This window comes from Natator depressus, chromosome 4 (assembly GCF_965152275.1).
Source record: "Natator depressus isolate rNatDep1 chromosome 4, rNatDep2.hap1, whole genome shotgun sequence".
NCBI lineage: Eukaryota > Metazoa > Chordata > Testudines > Cheloniidae > Natator > Natator depressus.
This window is the reverse complement of record NC_134237.1, coordinates 88,877,755-88,896,434: the sequence shown is the minus strand read 5'-3', so window position 1 is coordinate 88,896,434 and position 18,680 is coordinate 88,877,755. Positions and strand designations below refer to the sequence as shown.

Genomic DNA, 18,680 nt, shown 5'->3' with positions numbered 1-18,680 from the left:
TACTCCAGTTGAGGCCTAATCAGCGTGGAGTAGAAAGGAAGAATTACTTCTCGTGTCTTGCTTACAATACTCCTGCTAATACATCCCAGAATGATGTTCGCTTTTTTTGCAACAGTGTTACACTGTTGACTCATATTTAGCTTGTGATCCACTACGACCCCCAGATCCCTTTCCGCAGCACTCCCTCCTAGGCAGTCATTTCCCATTTTGTATGTGTGCAACTGACTGTATGGATTCTGTTCATTTCATAACACTATTTAATTTTTCTCTTGTTTATAGGTCTTTATAGCTGTAAATGCCTAACCAACATTGCAATCAAAGATCCTGATTTGGATCTCACTTTATACCAGTTTCATGCTACTGTAACTCCATTGACTTTAATGGAACTGCTCACATACTTACAGTTATTTGCAGTGTTGTTGTAGCCGTGTTGGTCCCAGCATATTAGAGAGATGAGTTCTGTGAGGTAATATATTTTATTGGATCAACTTCTGTTGGTGAAAGAGACATGCTTTTGAGCTCTGTGTAAACTCGAAAGCTTGTCTCTCTTACCAACAGAAGTTGAGCCAATAAAAGATATTACCTCACCCACCTTGTCATGCTTAAAGTTAGATATTTGTTTCAATGCTGAGTAAGGACCATATTTCGTAGGCATCACAACACAGATGGGTCATCATGAGGGGTTTGAATCAGACAAATGATGTGTTGAAGCTGGTATCACCAGTGAAGCAGAGGGAATGAGACTAATTTAACGCAGCTATGCAATCAACAAGCTATACTTACTGGTAACATGAAAGGAGATAACCCTCTCACCCACTCCAGCTTTGTTAGTAGCCACACATCTGTATAAAGCTGACACATTTGCTGCTTGAATCACAAGGGTGCTTACGGTCTACAAGAGAACAAACCAAGCAATTTCATACCACATTAGTGCCAAAGGGCTTAAATGAGTCAAACCATAAAAGAGCTGGGTGCATTGCCATGTAGCTATCCACACAACTGTACATTCCTTCACAATACAAATCAATGGTGTTTCTGGTACCCAGGTCATACTGGAGGTTTATGTGATATTAAAGTTTTTCCTAATGTCCAACCTAAACCTCCCTTGCTGCAGTTTAAGCTCATTGCTTTTTGTCCTATCCTCAGAGGTTAAGGAGAACAATTTTTTCCCCTCCCTCCTTTTAACAACCATCTATATGTAGATTTCTATATATGTATTTTTAAACTGTGTTATACTAAAATTAGCAATATGTTCCCAGATTTTTCTGCTGCTTAATCTCCAGGCCTTTCTCTGTTACAGTTAAACACAGTTGATATAAAGTTCACAAATACATGAAATGCTGAACAGAACTCTCAAAAGCTGGCCATTCCTAACTAAGACAAACGAACATTAGCTCACCTTCATTTTCCCAGCAATAGCAACAAACTGATTTTTAATTCTTTCAATCCGATTTCCGCCCTTTCTGTCTGTGATGTCTTTCCATTTCTTACATGCATAAGGATTGATTCCCAAACCAACTTGACTGAGAGATAGACAGAGAGATACATTTTAGGTAAGGAAAATCTCGACCTTCGAGAGACCATTTTTGTCAGTTTAGAAAAAATATCAGAGATGGAACAATGGCCATCTTATAAAACTGGGGAATGTTCCTGAAAACTTTTCTATGTAATTGTACTCTACAGCCTTCCAAGACCTTTGTCCTCCATAAAAATAGGAATTCCCAGGCCTAGAGGTAAATAGCCTAATTAATCTGCGTAGGTCAGCCCAATCAGGATATGTGGAGGGAAGCAGCTATTTTGGGAACAAACCTCCAGTCATAAATTGACAATTCAAGTTAATTTCATTCAAAAGAAGACAGAGAGACATAGAAATCACTGGACTCCTTAAAAGAATTTCTTTAGGACAGTGGCCCTTGTGTAGGAAGTGACCAGGCACCAAAAGAAGCTAGTGGAAGTCATTTTATAAACAACAGGAAAGCAGAATGCTTTTTTTTTTTTTTTTTAAAGGAAGTCTGGCCTTGTGCTCAGCCCAGATAAGGGAAGCTGCATGTATCTTGGTCAGGAGCTCTTTCTATCATTGGCTACCATCAATCAGTGTAGTTCCTTTGAGATACGCTTTTACACAGATAACAAGCAGCATCGTATTCAGCATCTGATTGGTGTAAGAAAAAACACAAAGAACTGCAAGTCGGGTAAGCAGCAAATTTCCTGTGTGTTGTATTGTGTTTTTGTACTTGCTGCTGCCCAACAAGGTTTGACTGATGGGGCCCACAGACTTGTTTGGAATCCAGCAAGGAGGCAAGATGCCAGCCAAAAAAGCATCAAACACAAGAAACAACAGTGGTAGAGTTTCACCAGTGGGTAGCCCTGGCCTGTAGAATTCACTCCGTGCAACAGCCCACCAGACCCCAAGTCTGGCAGTCTCTACATCTAGCTCATTTTGACTATTTTTGACAACCTGAGGGCAGTTTGGGCCTATTTGATGTAATAAGTAGAAGCTTGACTTAAATGGAAGCAAAATGGGAATTTTGTCTGCAAACACTGTCCAGCAACAACAGTTACTGAGTGTGGTTCTCAAGTGCCTGACACCTCATTTAGTCATTTACACCTGACAAAAATCAGGGTAAAAAATGCCACTCATTCGCCAGTCTGGCTGAGCTGCATCAGTGCAAGGAAAGGTGGCTTTACACCACATCTGTGGCTCGCCCATCCCAGAGATGTTAGAGCAGAAGTTAGAGCAGCTTTAGAGCTGCTCTAACCCATGTCCAGCTGCCAATGGCCCAAAGGGGCTGTTTCAATGCAGCGGGAGCAGGGGAGATAATCAAAGCACTGAAATGGCTCCAGCCATTCTTCCTTTCCCTTGATCACACCATCTATGCAGGGCTGCAAGAGGGGTGATATAAAGCCACTAACCTGACTCGACACCACCCAGGGAGTCCCCTTACATTGAGGAATCTCCAAGTTAAATTGGATTTATAACCCTTTTGCACTATCAAAGTGCTACCCAACGGGTTGGCTGCTTAGTGTTTGATTTTGTGCATTTTTATTTTTTGGAAAGAGCCTACACCACTTTAAAAAAATCTGGGAATAGTTACAGAAATGAAGTGGTGCAGATTAACTGGCAAATCACGTTTTACTTACTTAGGGCGGAAAGTACACTGTTCCTCTAACTGCCAGTACCACTGGATATTGACTGGGGCCGGAATGGCATAGACTGTGCAGGTTAGGACTTGAGTAGTCGCATACTTGTAGGAATCAACAGGAGCCAACAAAGCATTCTCCCCAATCTGAGGTGGAACTGTAGGAAAAACCTGCACGTTACATGCACAGACCATGATAAAGGAACGACATTCTTTGCCTTGTGCCATTGTCTCTTGTTAACAAGAACACAGTTTGTTCTGAAATGTACAAAGTCTCTTTCACAGGGGCTTCTCTCTCACCATGACTCCCATATGCCTTCCAGGGTCTGAGCTTGTGTGATTCTGAGAGCCTCCCACACGGTGCTGAGGGCCCACAACTCCCACTGACCTCAGCAGGGAGCAAAAGAATCAAGGAAGAAGTGCACCAGAGTAGCTTCAATACAAGCCAATGTTAAGCAATCCTTCCGTCGCTTACTTACAGCTACCCCTTACAAATTACCCTTCAGACAGCCCTTCCCTTCCATCACCACCCCAGCCAAGAAATTTATATTACTTCCAGCATTAGGTGTCTGGCCTCCATTTCCCACTGTGCCCCCATCTCAACCCCACTGTACTTAGCAGCGCTGCTCTTTTGAAGACCTACTATTTTGGAAGCATCTAGACAAGTATGTTTCCTGCGGAGTAGTGTGGAGGAGGGGTGCCGGGGAGAGGGGAATGGTGGCGGGGGGAGGAAGGGGAGGCCAGAACAGAGCTGACAGTAGCAGGAAGGATGGGCGAGGCAGATGAGGATGACGGGGAAGACTCATGATACAAAAGCAGCAGGAGAGAGCACAGAGGACAGGAAAAGAGCAAGACACAGAGGCAAAGAAAGAATACACAGAAAATAAAAAACAAAAATCCTTTTATCCAACAACAAGGAAAACCTGAAACCTCCTGAATTGTAAAATACAGCACGAGGAGCCAGACTCAGTGAATCATAGAATATCAGGGTTGGAAGGCACCTCAGGAGGTCATCTAGTCCAACCCCCTGCTCAAAGTAGGACCAATCCCCAATTTTTGCCCCAGAGCCCTAAATGGCCCCCTCGAGGATTGAGCTCACAACCCTGGGTTTAGCAGGCCAATGCTCAAACCACTGAGCTATCCCTATCCCGTTGAAGCAACGTCCGGGCAAGGTTTGAGGTGGAACTTCTTTTCTGCATGCCCCTGACTTGGTGGTTTTGTATCACCTCCTTAGTATTTTTTTGCCAATTTAAATCTGGATAGTACACAGATCAAGGGAAGCATAGGGCTCTAAGAGACAGGACGCCTACCAGCTCTTTCTGTCAGGGAATTTTAGTTCAGGAAGGGTTAGTACTCTATACACACACATATACACCAAAAAAGGAAAAGGCACTGTTTATACCTCACTTACCATTCACAACCAGGTCAAATGTGTGTCTCTGTTGCTCCTTGTTAATGGGGTTTGTAAGTACAATGGTATAATTCCCAGCATCCTTTTCACTTGCCTCAGTAATTGTTAATGTGTAACCAAGTTTAATGGTATGATTTGTGCTGATGGCTTTTCCATTTTTATACCTAAAGAAAATACATGGTAACTTGAATACTTTAGCGAGTCAGCTTGACATATAATGCCACAATCTGTTTTAAAGGCATCATATTCTGACTCTTACCATTTTGCTTCTGGTGGAGGATAGCCTGTAAATCTCACAGGGATTTTGACTTGGTCTCCTACCCTTGTCTCCACCACAGACCCCATTCTGTCCAAAAGGATAAAAGGTTTTTCTGCAAGAAATTAATTGATGGGCTTGAAACAACACATTTCCTTTCCATATTGCCAGAAATGTAAACTGTCTCCCATTTGGTTTAGTGTTGAATTGGAGATGAAAGACAGCAGATGTAAATGACAAAGTGGTCCATGTACCAGCAAAAAGAAAAGGAGTACTTGTGGCACCTTAGAGACTAACCAATTTATTTGCATCCGATGAAGTGAGCTTTAGCTCACGAAAGCTTATGCTCAAATAAATTGCGAATACAGACTAACACGGCTGCTACTCTGAAACATGTACCAGCACAGGCTCTTGCAGTATTACAATCCATGAGGTAAATCCTCCGCCCAGGGCCCAGCATAACTACTGGGGTTGAGCACTAGGGAGATCCTTCAGGGCAAAGGGGAGGAGGGAATCCTCCCAAGGCTTCAGAGGGGTTCTGAGGCAGTGAAGCAATGGAGCACTCCTGTGTGGGAAGGGCAGGACAGGACAATGTACATAGCAGTGGATCCTCCAGCCCCAACCTGCCTGTGTGCCACACAGGGGTATGCAGCCCTTCTCCCTAGGCCATGCCTTCTCCTTCACCCTTTGCACAGAAAAGTGGAATAATTCAGCTACCAGGGGACTCTCGACAGCAATAGAGGCAAGAGTCTGCTCTCAGACCCACACAGCAACTCTCAGTCCCAATGCTCTGCCCTCCCTAGCCGCTGTTGTCTTGGAACAAAACAAGCAATGCAAACTAAGCCTTGTAATGTATGTGTTGGGTAACACAATATCGCATTTAAACCTCTCCAACATTTCCACTTACACAATCAGACAAAAAGGGCTCAATTTTTCCATTTCAGCACACAACAGTATTCAAAACGGCACATGATACAGTTACATAATGGGGCAGAGATTGAAGCTAGCTATCTGCAACCCAAAAAATCCCACAACTCTGAAAGGATTTACACTACTTTTCTGCAACCACAGAAAGCAAAATTGTAATCAACCCAACAGCATGATTGGCCTTTTGGCTAAGATCAAAGAGAGAATCTGTTTAATATCTGATGCAGCTGTGATAGAGAAGGGGGGACTGTTTCTTGTCCTGGCAGAAGAATGGACTATGGTCAGTTTGAATTGAAAAAATCAAAATGCTGAAGGTGAGAATCAGACTTAATCACAACTTCAAGTCAGCCTTACTGCTCCAGTGTAAGACATACAGTACATCCATAACTAGCAGTGCTGCTGCATGAGTTAATATTGGACCAAATCCTGCCATTCTTTCTCACTCATTCCACAAACTCAGCTTTTTGCAGTCAATGGAGTTTTGCCTGATTGAGGACTGAGGAAGGATAGGATTTGACCAGAGTCATTTCCTCTGAGTCATTTCCTTATGACCAAAAGTAAAGCTGAATCCAATTTTCGGAATGCAAAAAGCCCAGGGCTGGATTCTGTCACCCTTACTCATGCAAGTAACACCTTTCTCTGCAGGTAGCCACAATGGACTCAGTGGAACTACCTGTGGAGTCAGGTGCTATTCAGTATGAGGAAGAGTGGCAGAATCTGACCGGAAATATACAGTTTCAGCGTTACAGTACCACATAGAATGGCTGGCGGTCCCTCTATTTAGTCTCTCCCTGAGTTTTTTCTAGACTACGTAACAGCTTTCAGTGATACTCACATATCAGGTCCTAAGAGAAAACCCTTTAACATGAAAATAGAAAAACTTTGAGCTATAACAATGCTACTGAAAACAACTAGAAGCAATGGAAACACTGGGGCTGACAGTTCAGAGCAGAGTGTTTATATGGCAAACATTTTGATTGACATACTGTGCAGCTAATTGCTTTCAACTTATGCATTTTCCATCCCAACAATCCCCGCCTATAAATATCCAGAATTAAATCAGAGAATTCCATACCATGGACAATGACATACGTGCTGTTTTTCTTAGTCATAAGGCCACTGAATGCTGTGCAGTTGTATCGGCCTCTATCATTTAAGGACACATGGTCTATGGTAAGAGTGCTTACGAACTTCTTCGGCTCATTCCCTGATGATGTTTTTAAGTCTCTGACTGTAGCACGTTTTCCCTGTAACAGAGTAAAAGCTCTGAGAAGCAGTTCATTCCAGCTCTTCCCCCGACCCTCCACACCAGTGGCGGATTAGTCACTGGGCCAATGGGGTCCATGCCCAAGGGCCCTGGCCAACTGGGGGGCCCCGGAAAAATGGACACCCCTATACCCCAACCCGCTCTGCCTGGCACGCCTGCTGGGGAGTGGGAGAAGCCCCCACAGCTCAATCCCACTCCCCAGGCAGAGCGGGGCAAGCCCCTGTGCCCCAACCCTGCTCCCTTGCAGGAGCAGTGAGGGTTGGGGTGCAGGTGGAAGGGGTGAGGAGGGTCCCCTACTTGCTCTGGCCCAGGGCCCCCCAGAACTGTAATCCATGCTATATACCATATATACTCGTTCATAAGCTGAATTTTTTTAGTAAAAAAGGGAAGCACCAGAGAAGGGGGTCGGCTTCTGAACGGGTATAGAGAGGGGGAGAGGTGGGACACAGCCCCTCCCCCCAACAGAGGGAGCAAGGAGAGGCAGCACAGCCAGCAGAGCCAGAAGGGAAGAGGCGGGGCCAGACTCTCCCCGCTTCTGACCATGCTGCTCTCCCCCCAGCCTCCGAAGCAGCTGCAGCTCTGGGGCTGCCAGGCTGCAGCTGTGCCACTCGGTGCCACCCACCAGAGCATATATCATCAGCAGGTTTGTTAATATTTACAGAGTAAGTGGTTAACCCAAACTTTTATTTTGTCTTTGGAAGCTAAAATAACCATGGAAGCTAAAACACAGGCGCATCCTTTTGTGTTTCTAGCAAGAGGTTGCTTCTTTCAGGGCTCTAGGGCACGGTATTAGGAAATGATTGTTTTACCTTAACAGAAGGGTAGTCCCATTTGAAATCAATTCCAACATTCGGCTCCGTCCTCACAGTACAGTTTAGAACTAGTTTCTCCCCTGCTGCCAGCTCTATTTGGTGATGAGGGTTCATAGTTAAGTCATAAATTCTGTATCCTGGAAGAAGCAAAAGGAACAGAGTTTGAAAAAACATTCTGTGGAGTGACGTAAGGGTGCCGCTTTCCCAATGGCATTTACTCTCTCCCTTAGGAGTTACACCCACACAGCAGAAATCCCAGAAGCTTAAGTGCACTGGGGAGATGGGCATACACCCAAATTCAAAAAGTGGAGATGAAGAGGGTCAGGATGTCCAAAAGTTGTACTGACACACAATGGGTCTCGGGCACGTACAGTCTACTTTCAGATTTTAGCACATGCAGAGTGAGCGGGCTACTGTGAGGCCATTTGCCAGAAGCTTCCTTATGGTCAGACACAGTAAGATAAAAGAAGCTGACAGGGTGAGACATCAATACTTCTAAGATGGACTCAGAGAGAGATGTTGGACCAGATCCTGGGACCTGCTAAGCATCCTCAACTCTTATGAAAGGGTTTCTTGGTCCCTTACAATGTTAGAGAGCACACAGAGGAGAATCTCAATGGTGAACCACAAAATTCACAACAGCATGGAAACAAACCCCACTCCCCAAATAATATGATAGACCAAAAGTGGGCGTCTGGACTTGTGCTTGGAACTTTACTACCAACAATTTGACATTAGCAAAACTGTCCAAGGCATAAAGCCTGTAATAAAAAATGTAAAACATGGCAAAACATATCCAAAAATCCCAAATGACTCAAAACCAGGCAGAGGATGATGAATTGTGGGGAAACTGCTGGGGTGGTGAGATGGGGTGGTGAGTTATCCCTATTTTTCCTCTTCCTCTCTTTGGGAATCTCTGAGTCTAGATGAGAATGTGCTGATCCTACCTCGCCAAGGCCACAGTGTCACAATGAGGTGTGGGATTGGCCTCTTCCAACCCTGGAGGTAGGAGTGTGCTCAACAGTCCAAGAGGAGGTCATTGCATGGTGGGGGCCTACGAGGAGTCCTCATGTTGCCCTTGGAGGAGCAGGTAACTTCAATGTGTCAGAGCTGTATTCATCCCAGGTAGGCCCAGGGCATTAGCATGCAGGGAAACAAGAATTTCTTGGGGGCAGGCCAGGTTTTGCATTTCTAGTGTGACGTGGTCCCCTGTTTCTCCTCACAGCAAGCTGGAACCCTCTCTTCTTCCCTGAGCTGCTAATGATACTTTGGGGTGCCTGTTTTCAAGGTCCTTCACTCTCTGCTGACATTCATTACAAAAGAGAGGGAGTTTAGGAAAAATAAAACCCTGCATGGCTGAAAAAAGTAGCATCAAGGCAGAGCAGATAAAATCCCAAGCACATAGAATATCAGGGTTGGAAAGGACCTCAGGAGGTCACCTAGTCCAACCCCCTGCTTAAAGCAGGACCAATCCCCAATTTTTGCCCCAGATCCCTAAATGGCCCCCTCAAGGAGTGAACACACAACTTTGGGTTTAGCAGGCCAATGCTCATACCACTGAGCTATCCCTCCTTCCCCACAGATGCCGGTGATCTACCCAAAACAGAACACAATAACATTTTCCCTTTAAATTCAGGTGGTGTTTTTTTTCAAAGCAATACATATTAAAACACGCATTTTGTGTTAATTGCATTTTCAGTATTCCTGATCTACAGTCCAATCAAATGTAATTGCTCAATATGTTGCACTAAGCAAAATAGCACTGCCTAAAACAATGACCATGGAGAGTAATCTTTGGCTTACCTACAACCACAACTATGTACATCACAGACTGGTAACTTTCATCATCTATTTTAGCTTCGCAGAAGACCATGCCTGCATAGCTGATCAGGTTACTGGGAATAGTGAAGCCTTTTTTATTATCCCATGAGATTGATTTACCATCAGGAACAAATAACTTTTCTGGATACCTCTGTTAAAAGACCAATAAAACATTCAGTAAAATTCCAAAACTAAACAAATTCATATTGTAAGTCTAATATTTACTACAACATTATGGATCCAGACTTGACATCCTGACTCAGGCCACATTCTCACTGCAGTCAACCGATCTTTACACAAGAAGTATAATTTGTTAGTATAGTTGTAGCATTCCCATTCTGTTTGTAAGTTTCGTAATTTCCAAAGATAAGATGTTCTTTTTAAGATATCTATTTTAATCCACTGTATTTATGTAAATTGACATTTCGCTAATTCTAGAGATAAGAAATGAAATATTTGGCTTTTTTCTTACCGCATAAAGTGATACATTGAGATTTGATATGGATCCAAGACATGGAATCACCACTGTTTTGTTCCCAGTAATGTATATAACATCAAGTTGGTCACTAACTGAAGTCACAAATGGAGATCTGTAATCTAAAAGAATATTTGATTTGCCTTTGTTATAATCTCTTTGTTTGAAAGGACACAACATGCTATTTTTCCCCTCTTATTTTTCTTTCCTTTCCTATCTATGGTGTCCTTTTCTAGTTGGCAAACATTTATACTTTTCTTGTTTGTGAATGGAGATGAAATTGACATCACTATTAAGTTTAACTCCTCCTCTTTTTACAGTACCATCATGCCCAAATACACATTAATGGTGTCAACACCATTCTGGGAGCCTGACCCTGACATCTTTACTCAGTCAAAACTCCAATTTAAGTCAAGGTGACTTATGCCTGCATAAGGACTATAGGAATGGATCTCAATATTAGTTATAAGTAGCTAAGTGCTTCATAACCCCTAAAATAATAGCTATTCTTTTTAAAATTCTCAACAATAAATAAGTGGCTTTATAAACAAAACTATATATTAACAACCAACTTTTCAAAAATCTGACCATAAATTGTAGTAACTAACCTGTGCATGCAAGCGTGCACAGATAATTGATGCCAGATAATCAACAGTGAAAATAGTCAGGGGCTTAGTCTAATGCCTTTCTGTGTGTGCAGCTATCTAAATGGGTGCAACTCAAAGCATGAGTTCTGAAAACTTAGTTCTTGAAGTCTATCTGGATTTCCCCATCAGAGTTCAACAGCTGTAAGGTAGACCAAATTTCAGACTTGATCTGAACATTGTCCTGTTAGATAATACAAATGTGAGTGCTATGTAAAAATACCCTGTAATCCTCCCATGTGTGAAACTCCTACTGAAGTCTACAGTAGTTCTCCATGCAAACAGATCAGATCCCAGTACTGATGTGTGGGCTAGGATCTGGGGAAGTAAATTAGGCTAATTGCTGCAGATATAGATTTTATTAATTATGGGAACAGGGACTTTTCTATTTATGGTAACTAACATATTGACATGTAGTAATTCCACACAAAAATTTGCATACAGAATGTCAATTTCACAAGGCCAAGAATTCCAATATCAGGAAATTGGTCCCAATTTTAATTGTAAAGCCAGCCTGGTCAGCAGGACAGGAGGAAGTGCTGCAGGCACGTAAACCTTTGGAAGCTAAAAGACAGGAGGCCAAGCTCAGCATGAAGTAATCTTTTATGTGGTGCAAATGCCTCACTTACAACTTAAGGTTATCATCTGTACTGTACCTGAAAAATATCTCCAAAAGCTGCCACTGAGAAGAAAAGCTGTGATCAAAGATCTCATAGTTTACTTTCGAAAAATGTTCCTACCATCACAGCTAAAATATATGCTAAGTTTCTGCTGCTGCATTGTTCTGTTTACTGCTCCACCCACACAAATTTATATGGTGTAGGCAAATGTATTTGTGTGATATGACCTGCATAGAACTAATAAGGATAATGTAAAGTACAAACGGAGCTGCACCTTCACTCAAAACCAAAAGAGTCAAATACGTTTTTTGAGAGTCAAATACGTTTGGCTGGCTTTTTGTACATATTTTTGCACACACATTGTGTTTCCACATTTTGGCTGGAAATGGAAGGATTGAAAAACCATGAGATGCCATTATGCTATGTAAAATTTGTAGCTTGATCAAATGGGAAATGCTAGAAGTCTCATGAAAGAAGTCTGATCTCCCCCACTTCCTTGACTGTTATGATGAGAGGAAAGTTCCCTCTCGTTTCAATCTACTTTAACCACTTATCAGTACCTTAAGGGACAATTTCCGCAGTTATTTACTAACATGGAGTGGCCATAAACTTCAGTTGGAGTTCAATGAAAGGAGAGACTGCAGGATCTAGCACCTATAGAATGGATGTATATTTATCTTCTTGTTTTCCTTAAAACCTTGGTGAAAATTGGACAGGTAACTGCTTTCTTCTTAAGCTGACAGTCTCCAGCTTACAACTGTTGATCTTGAGGCTTATGCTTTGTCAGATAGGTTTTTCTGTGGGCAATCCAATGAACATTACTTCAGAACAAAGCTTTTTGAAATGCCTGTTACACCATTGTTTCTTTTTAATCTTATTGATAGGTAGGAATCGCATATGAATCTTGTAACCACCTACCTTGAACATAGACATAAATGCTTGTAGTTGCCTGGGTGTCTCTGTAAAAGCACTTGTAGTCCCCAGTGTCATTCCCTATTACTTTTGTAAGAGTGAGCATCTTACAATAGGGGCCGTCCCTGCAGTCCGTCACTGCAACATGTTTCTCAGAACTGCTCTGATTGTTAGGCAACAGCCACTCCAATGCTCTTTGACCACTAGCAAAACAAAGGAGGGAGAGATATTAGAGCAAATGGGGCTTGCTATCACCATGTCAGGAAAACTCAGTCCTACTCGTTCTCAAATGGTCCATTTTAACTTCAGGACAAATAGCTATTAGACAAACTTAATTATTTAATATTAAGAAACATGCGAAATCCGATAAATGAGTGTGAGATGCTCAATTCCACAGGGCTACGAGAAAGTTTCTTCATTTGAGTATTAAGAGGTGATGAATCTAAGCCACACAAAGACTCCAAAAAGGGGGCAATCGAGGTGACAAAGGCTCTGCTTTGCCCCAGCAAACTCCACTGTGTTCCAGAGTACTCTCCCCAATCCCTGCTGCTTGCACCCCATCTTTTCCACAGAGGGGAGTGGCTAGGGCTACCCAGGGGCTAACTTAACACACTTGACACACTAGACTCTTGAGAACATCCCCTGATTAGCCAATAGCTTTTGTTTTGTTCTTTAATCTCCTCATGATGTAACCCTCTAATACTCAGCCCAAGGCCTGCAGTGGAGAAGGGGATAGGGGGACAAGAAAAGAGGAAGTAGAAGGAAGGGTCCACTTCTATATCAAAATTAAACTAATAAATCATTGTCATCCTCATAATGCAGGCCAAAGTTGCCCTTACCTGCAAGTAATATTTAGAGTATCATTTGCAGTTATTGTTAGGATATCTTTTTGGGTGCTAAGACTTGGTTGATCCAGAGAAATAAACAAGCCTGCAAAAATAAAATCAATAAATTAATGTGCCAAAAACATATCAGATAAAATTCAGAAAAGCACTGGCTAAATGTATATATAGCATCTTTTAAGTTGACCTATTTGCTTCATGTTTAAACTGTTCTACTGCTTTCCACACATCCCAGAAGTTCAAGAGCTCTGTCATAACAGGAAGAATGGGCAGATGGTCATGAGCTAGCAGAATAGTTCTGCAATTCATAAAGCTCGGGTGGAGTTCCTGTTGTTTTGCATTACCAACTTCAAGGTCTAACAAGAGGATATGGGACATTGAAATAAAGTGAACCTTCATCTGATGATCTCACTCCCTTGGGAAAGGTCTTATAATAAATTGAATAATAAATTTGCCAAGGCTGCTGATTAACGAATTCTGCTAAGAGTTATTTTGCATAGTGCATCATAAACTCAAGGTCATCTGACCCAATCTTATTTTCCTTTATCATATTTTCTAATGTGGTTCCTTCGTTGCCTGAAACCCTAAGAAAACCTGTTCCTATCAAACCTTACTTGTGTGATTGGTACCATTGCATTCAGTGAGAATACTCATGTCAGTTAAAGCTTGCAAGATCGTTTCCAATATTTGTTCTGACGTAACTGTCCAGTAAGGCAGTCTGCGCAATCTTTCAAAGAACACAGAGATGTTTTCGGCATTTATTACTATACTCACTCCCTTTGGGAGTTCTGCGTCAGTAAAGGATGAGTACAGAGATCTGAGTAAGTTCTGAAACATTACCTTGGCCAGACAACGCGGAGCACTTGTACAAGAGAAGAACTGATGCAAATACGTATGTACAAGGAGTCAGTGAGTGAACTTACACAAGAAAATGAACAGCGATGGTACGAGCATACCGGGACACATCTCATTAATCTTTTAACTGTCTGGAAGAAACTGACTAGTCTTCATAACTAAATGTAGCTAATACAGTAATTGTAAAGTCTGAGGATGTGATACTGAGTCTGATTCTTCATTGTGTTACACCAGTTTTATGCCAGTGTAAGTGCAATATCTTTAGTGAAGTTACATAAGTGTAATGCAGTAAAGAATTAGGCCCCTTTACGTTTGCCAGCCATCACAACAGCTATGAATAGTGCAATCTGTCAGTGATAAAATTAAACAAATGTTTCTATACCTAGCAGACAGGCCCATCTAACAAGAGGAACATGTTTTAAAATGCAAGAATTATTTCTTCATTACAAACAGGAATTTCTTCTACACCCTTCTTTCCTCATTTCAACGCTTCTGATACCATTCAAGTCCATGATTATAAAGCAGCATGACGCCAGGTATGGGAAGGACCCAAGTGAATTATATTGAGAGACAGTTCAGATGAATGGTAATAGAGCTGTTATCAATGACAGTAAAGTCACCCTGGAGCTAGGGGCTTCAATATTTTGTCAGGATTTCATTATATTTTTATCAAACACTTCCTAGGGAGATTCTTTATTGACAGTAGGTTTCCGATAATTGATTTCTGTTGCACTTTCCTCTAGAAAGCCATCACTAATGTAAAAACTTGAATTAGGACAGAAAATCAAATCAATGTCTACTATGCAGCTTACTCTCTATCATAGGCATTGCAAATCATGATTTATCTAATCTAACTATCAAGTAAACAGAATTAAATTATCCTTGGACCAAATCCTGCTCCCATCTGCATGCCTATAGCTCCCAGTGCCTTCAACGAGACTTGGGTACAATTAAATAAGAGCAGAATATGGTCTGCACTACAATTGAGATTTTTTTTCCTTAATAAGTGTTTCTTAGTTAGACCTAAAAACTAAGCTAAAGATAAGTTCCATTTAGTCAAGAATGTTCAGCCTCAATCAAACTGTGACCAACCTCTGGCTAGATTATTTTCTTTAATGTGTAACATTATGTTATTGAAAAGGAGTACTTGTGGCACCTTAGAGACTAACCAATTTATTTGAAACATCCACAGTATGCATCCGATGAAGTGAGCTGTAGCTCACGAAAGCTCATGCTCAAATAAATTGGTTAGTCTCTAAGGTGCCACAAGTACTCCTTTTCTTTTTGCGAATACAGACTAACACGGCTGTTACTCTGAAACCTGTCATTATGCTATTGAATACAATTGCTCTTATGCATATCTCTAAGGAGGCTATTCCAAAAGAAAATGCATTGATAACTTATGAATGCATTTTAAAAACCCATGATGTACAAACACTAGGATCAATAAAATAGCATTATTTATTGTCTAAACATCCAAGTGTCTGATATGAAATTCATATCCATACTATAATAGTCAAACTATTTATTTTTGCTCTAAACATAGGCATTATTATAATAACTATTAAAGTCATCCCTATATATTTAAGATGCAATTTCTGCTAATATATTAACCTCAGTATGATTGTTTTTACTTGGCTTATGCTCAGTTTCTGTAACCTCCACTAACAGGACAGAGAATAGCACTAACGTATCATGCTGAATTTAAAGGATTTAGTATCACTTGTTCCCCATCCAGTGGTACAGTGAACAGATGATGTTTCCAGCCACTGGAGTTAGTCTTGTTGAGGCTGTAGAGGCAGGGGTAGGTTGCATTGTGTCTTGCACATATTATTGTTAACTCTCTGCAAATAGAAGGAAACTCCTTTTTTTCTCTCTTGTTTCTTTCCTTTCATTAAGATTTGCTTTGGGCATGGGAAAGTTTGGCAGAACTGTCCCTCCCTTCGTGTATCTTCTAGAAAAGATTCAGGGGTCATATTATGGCTCCCACGCCGGACATGCTAATCAGACTCCGTGGTCTGTCCAAACTCTCCTTGTAAAGCAACAGCCTGTGCACCTGCCTACTCTCTCGTGCGAGGAGGGACCAGTCAGGATGTCCTGGCCTTTGCAGCACCTGAACTGTGATAAGGAACAGCCTTCCTCTGGAGACCTCAGGGGAAGGAGGAGGGCATGGCCAAGGCTAACACCTTTAACAACAAAAATAGCTCTGGGGCAGATCCTCACCTGGAGCTGTAAATGGTGATAGCTTCCTTGACTTGCCTATCACAATTCACCCCAGCTGAGGATCGTCCCCAGGTCACCGGCAAACGCAGTCCATGGACACACGGTGAAATCTTTGCCTTACTGAAGTCAAGGGCAAAACTCCCATTGACTTCAATAGGGGCAGGATTTCGCCGTGGGTTTATTCTCCCCTGCCCCCGCCCCTATGTCCGGACAGTAAGGAGTATGGCTCGTCCCAGCCTGCTCGCTTTGGGGGCAGGGACAAACCTCCCATCGCATCCCGGGGGGCTCCGGGGATGGCCCTCGCCCTGCCCCCATCAGAGCAGCTGCCCCGGGGCTCAGGTAGTTCCAGGCGCGGCTGCTCAGCCTCGTGTCCCAGCATCTGCGCTCCACTGGCCCCCGCGGGAGGTGCCCCGAGCGGCCACGGGAGCTCCCCGTGCGCCTCGGCTGCTGCAGCCCAGCGCCCCTTACCTGGAGCCGGCCGGGTCCCCAGCCACAGCAGCAGCGCCAGCACCACCCTGCGCTCCATCGCAGCTCTGGGAGGGGGGTCCCCACGCCCGCACACGGGCTCCGGCTGCTGCCTTCTCCGCCAAGCGGCGGGCGGGCGGTAATCCTGGCCCCGCAGGCGGGGCTGCGGCTGGGACGAGCCTCTGCTGCGCCCTGGGTGCGGGAACGAGCGCTCCGTGCGACCTGGGGGCTTTGCCAAGCATCGCAGCCGCCCGCCCGCAGCGCCTCTACTTTGTGCCGGGGGAGGAGTCAGACGCCTGCGGTGCCACCCCTCCCGTTCCCCGGCTCCGCCTCCGCAGGGGACCTGTGGCCCACGTGTCCGCTCAGTCCCATGCAGTCCTTTCCGCTTGTGACAAGCCCAAGGCAGCACCCCAGTCCTGCCCTTCGCTCCCCGCTTGTAACACTCAGATGGCCTTTTATATGGGTGACCTCACCTCCCAGTCTCACCTCCTCTGCCTTCAAACTGGGAGTGATGCACTGGCCTCTTAAAGCACTTGGCTGATCCTGCAGATTCTTTAAATCAAAAACTTCACAAAGGAGATCCAGCACATTTAGCTAGTGGCCCCAATATATGTATAGTTAGATGTATGTGTATTCTTATGGTTCAGGTGTCCCGCTATTTCACTACTGACTGTATATGGCAGTATATATGCTCTTGGATCTGGTATAATTTCAGTATTTCCTTGGTGTGTCTAGTACATCCCTGATGTTTTAATTAACTGTACCAGGACTGTGATATTTCCAGCCAGGTGAAACTATTTCCCATTCTCACTATTGACCAAATCAAGTTCTTTTTACTCAGACAGCCATACCATTGACAGGAATGGGATGGTTGTCTTTAATAAGCCTTGGAGGTTTTGGTCCACTCTTGACTATGGATATAGTGATATTCAGGTGATGAAAAGCATCTCCAAGCTGTCAAAATATGTTTTTCTGCATAAATAAAATATAAAATGGGAGTGTTAGCAAAAGCATTTTTTAGAGATTATTGATACACTTGCGTTAAATATAGTAAGTGTTGGCAATTCTTTTATGAAAGGTCCTCTTTTAGGGAAACAAATGCATGTTCATGAAAAATTTTGAGCCATATACCTTTTGCATTACTCTATTTACCAACAAATTTGCATGTAATACTCAGAGCAAATGAATTAGTGAATGAGCCACTAATTTTACTTTGAGCGCTGCGCAATTCTAGCTGTTTTACTGTATTTGGAGATCAATACAATTTCCGTTGAGATTGCTCCCCTGCAGCTCACTGAAAGACAGAGTGAGAGCAGCTAAATTTCTATATTGATTTCTGCACACAGGTCCAATGAAACACATTACAAGTAAAAGAAGAAACATATGAATCAAAAAGAGTGAAGTGAGCAACACTCAAACAAAATGTACTGTTGTTATTCTCCTGACAGCACTTTATTATGTTAGGCCAGGAAATCTGCAGCCTTTTTAAAGACATCTTCATTATCCCATAGGTGGGGTTAGAGGCACTTCCAAAAGTGACTGTGAGAGCTCTGGGTGTGACTGCTAAATATCGGGCCACTGCTGTGGTTGGTTGTCAAATGAGATGTATATTTACATATTAGTGATGAATAAATACCTCGAGGGAACCATAGATATCTGTCTAATGAAGATTCAGCTGTGGTGACTTTGGGCTAGATTGTGACTTGTACTACACACCTACACAGAAGACAAAGGAGGAGTAAAAAAACCACCCAACCCTTAACTCCTACCTGGGCTAAGACATGGATATTGAGGCCAGGCATAAAGGAGTAAAAAGGCACATCCTTAGTCAGAGAAGATGGATGGGGAAGGGAACAGCCATGTCTTCTTCTGAGCTGCACAGCTGAACCCACATAAGGAGGGGGGGACATAATTTGCTACAGATCAGTGACAATTCCTACCAATCTCTCCCTGGAGCACAGGGAAGCAAAAAATCGTGCCTCAGAGTTGTCTCTAAAAGCACAATGACTC

General features: G+C 42.9%; 1 protein-coding gene across 1 annotated transcript in view; it reads right to left on the bottom strand.

Moving 5' to 3' along the window:
- Positions 1-16,929, bottom strand: part of KDR (kinase insert domain receptor) — a 42,326-nt gene extending 25,397 nt beyond the window's left edge. The window contains exons 1-12 of the mRNA XM_074951391.1: positions 16,674-16,929; positions 13,125-13,215; positions 12,292-12,488; positions 10,107-10,231; positions 9,617-9,785; positions 7,811-7,950; positions 6,810-6,981; positions 4,811-4,922; positions 4,552-4,715; positions 3,142-3,298; positions 1,400-1,523; positions 784-892 (exon numbers count right to left, since the gene is read on the bottom strand). Of these exons, the coding sequence (XP_074807492.1) occupies positions 784-892; positions 1,400-1,523; positions 3,142-3,298; positions 4,552-4,715; positions 4,811-4,922; positions 6,810-6,981; positions 7,811-7,950; positions 9,617-9,785; positions 10,107-10,231; positions 12,292-12,488; positions 13,125-13,215; positions 16,674-16,731 (1,618 nt within the window). The 5' untranslated portion in view covers positions 16,732-16,929. The remainder of the gene's footprint in view (positions 1-783; positions 893-1,399; positions 1,524-3,141; positions 3,299-4,551; positions 4,716-4,810; positions 4,923-6,809; positions 6,982-7,810; positions 7,951-9,616; positions 9,786-10,106; positions 10,232-12,291; positions 12,489-13,124; positions 13,216-16,673) is intronic.
- Between the last annotated feature and the right edge of the window lie 1,751 nt (positions 16,930-18,680).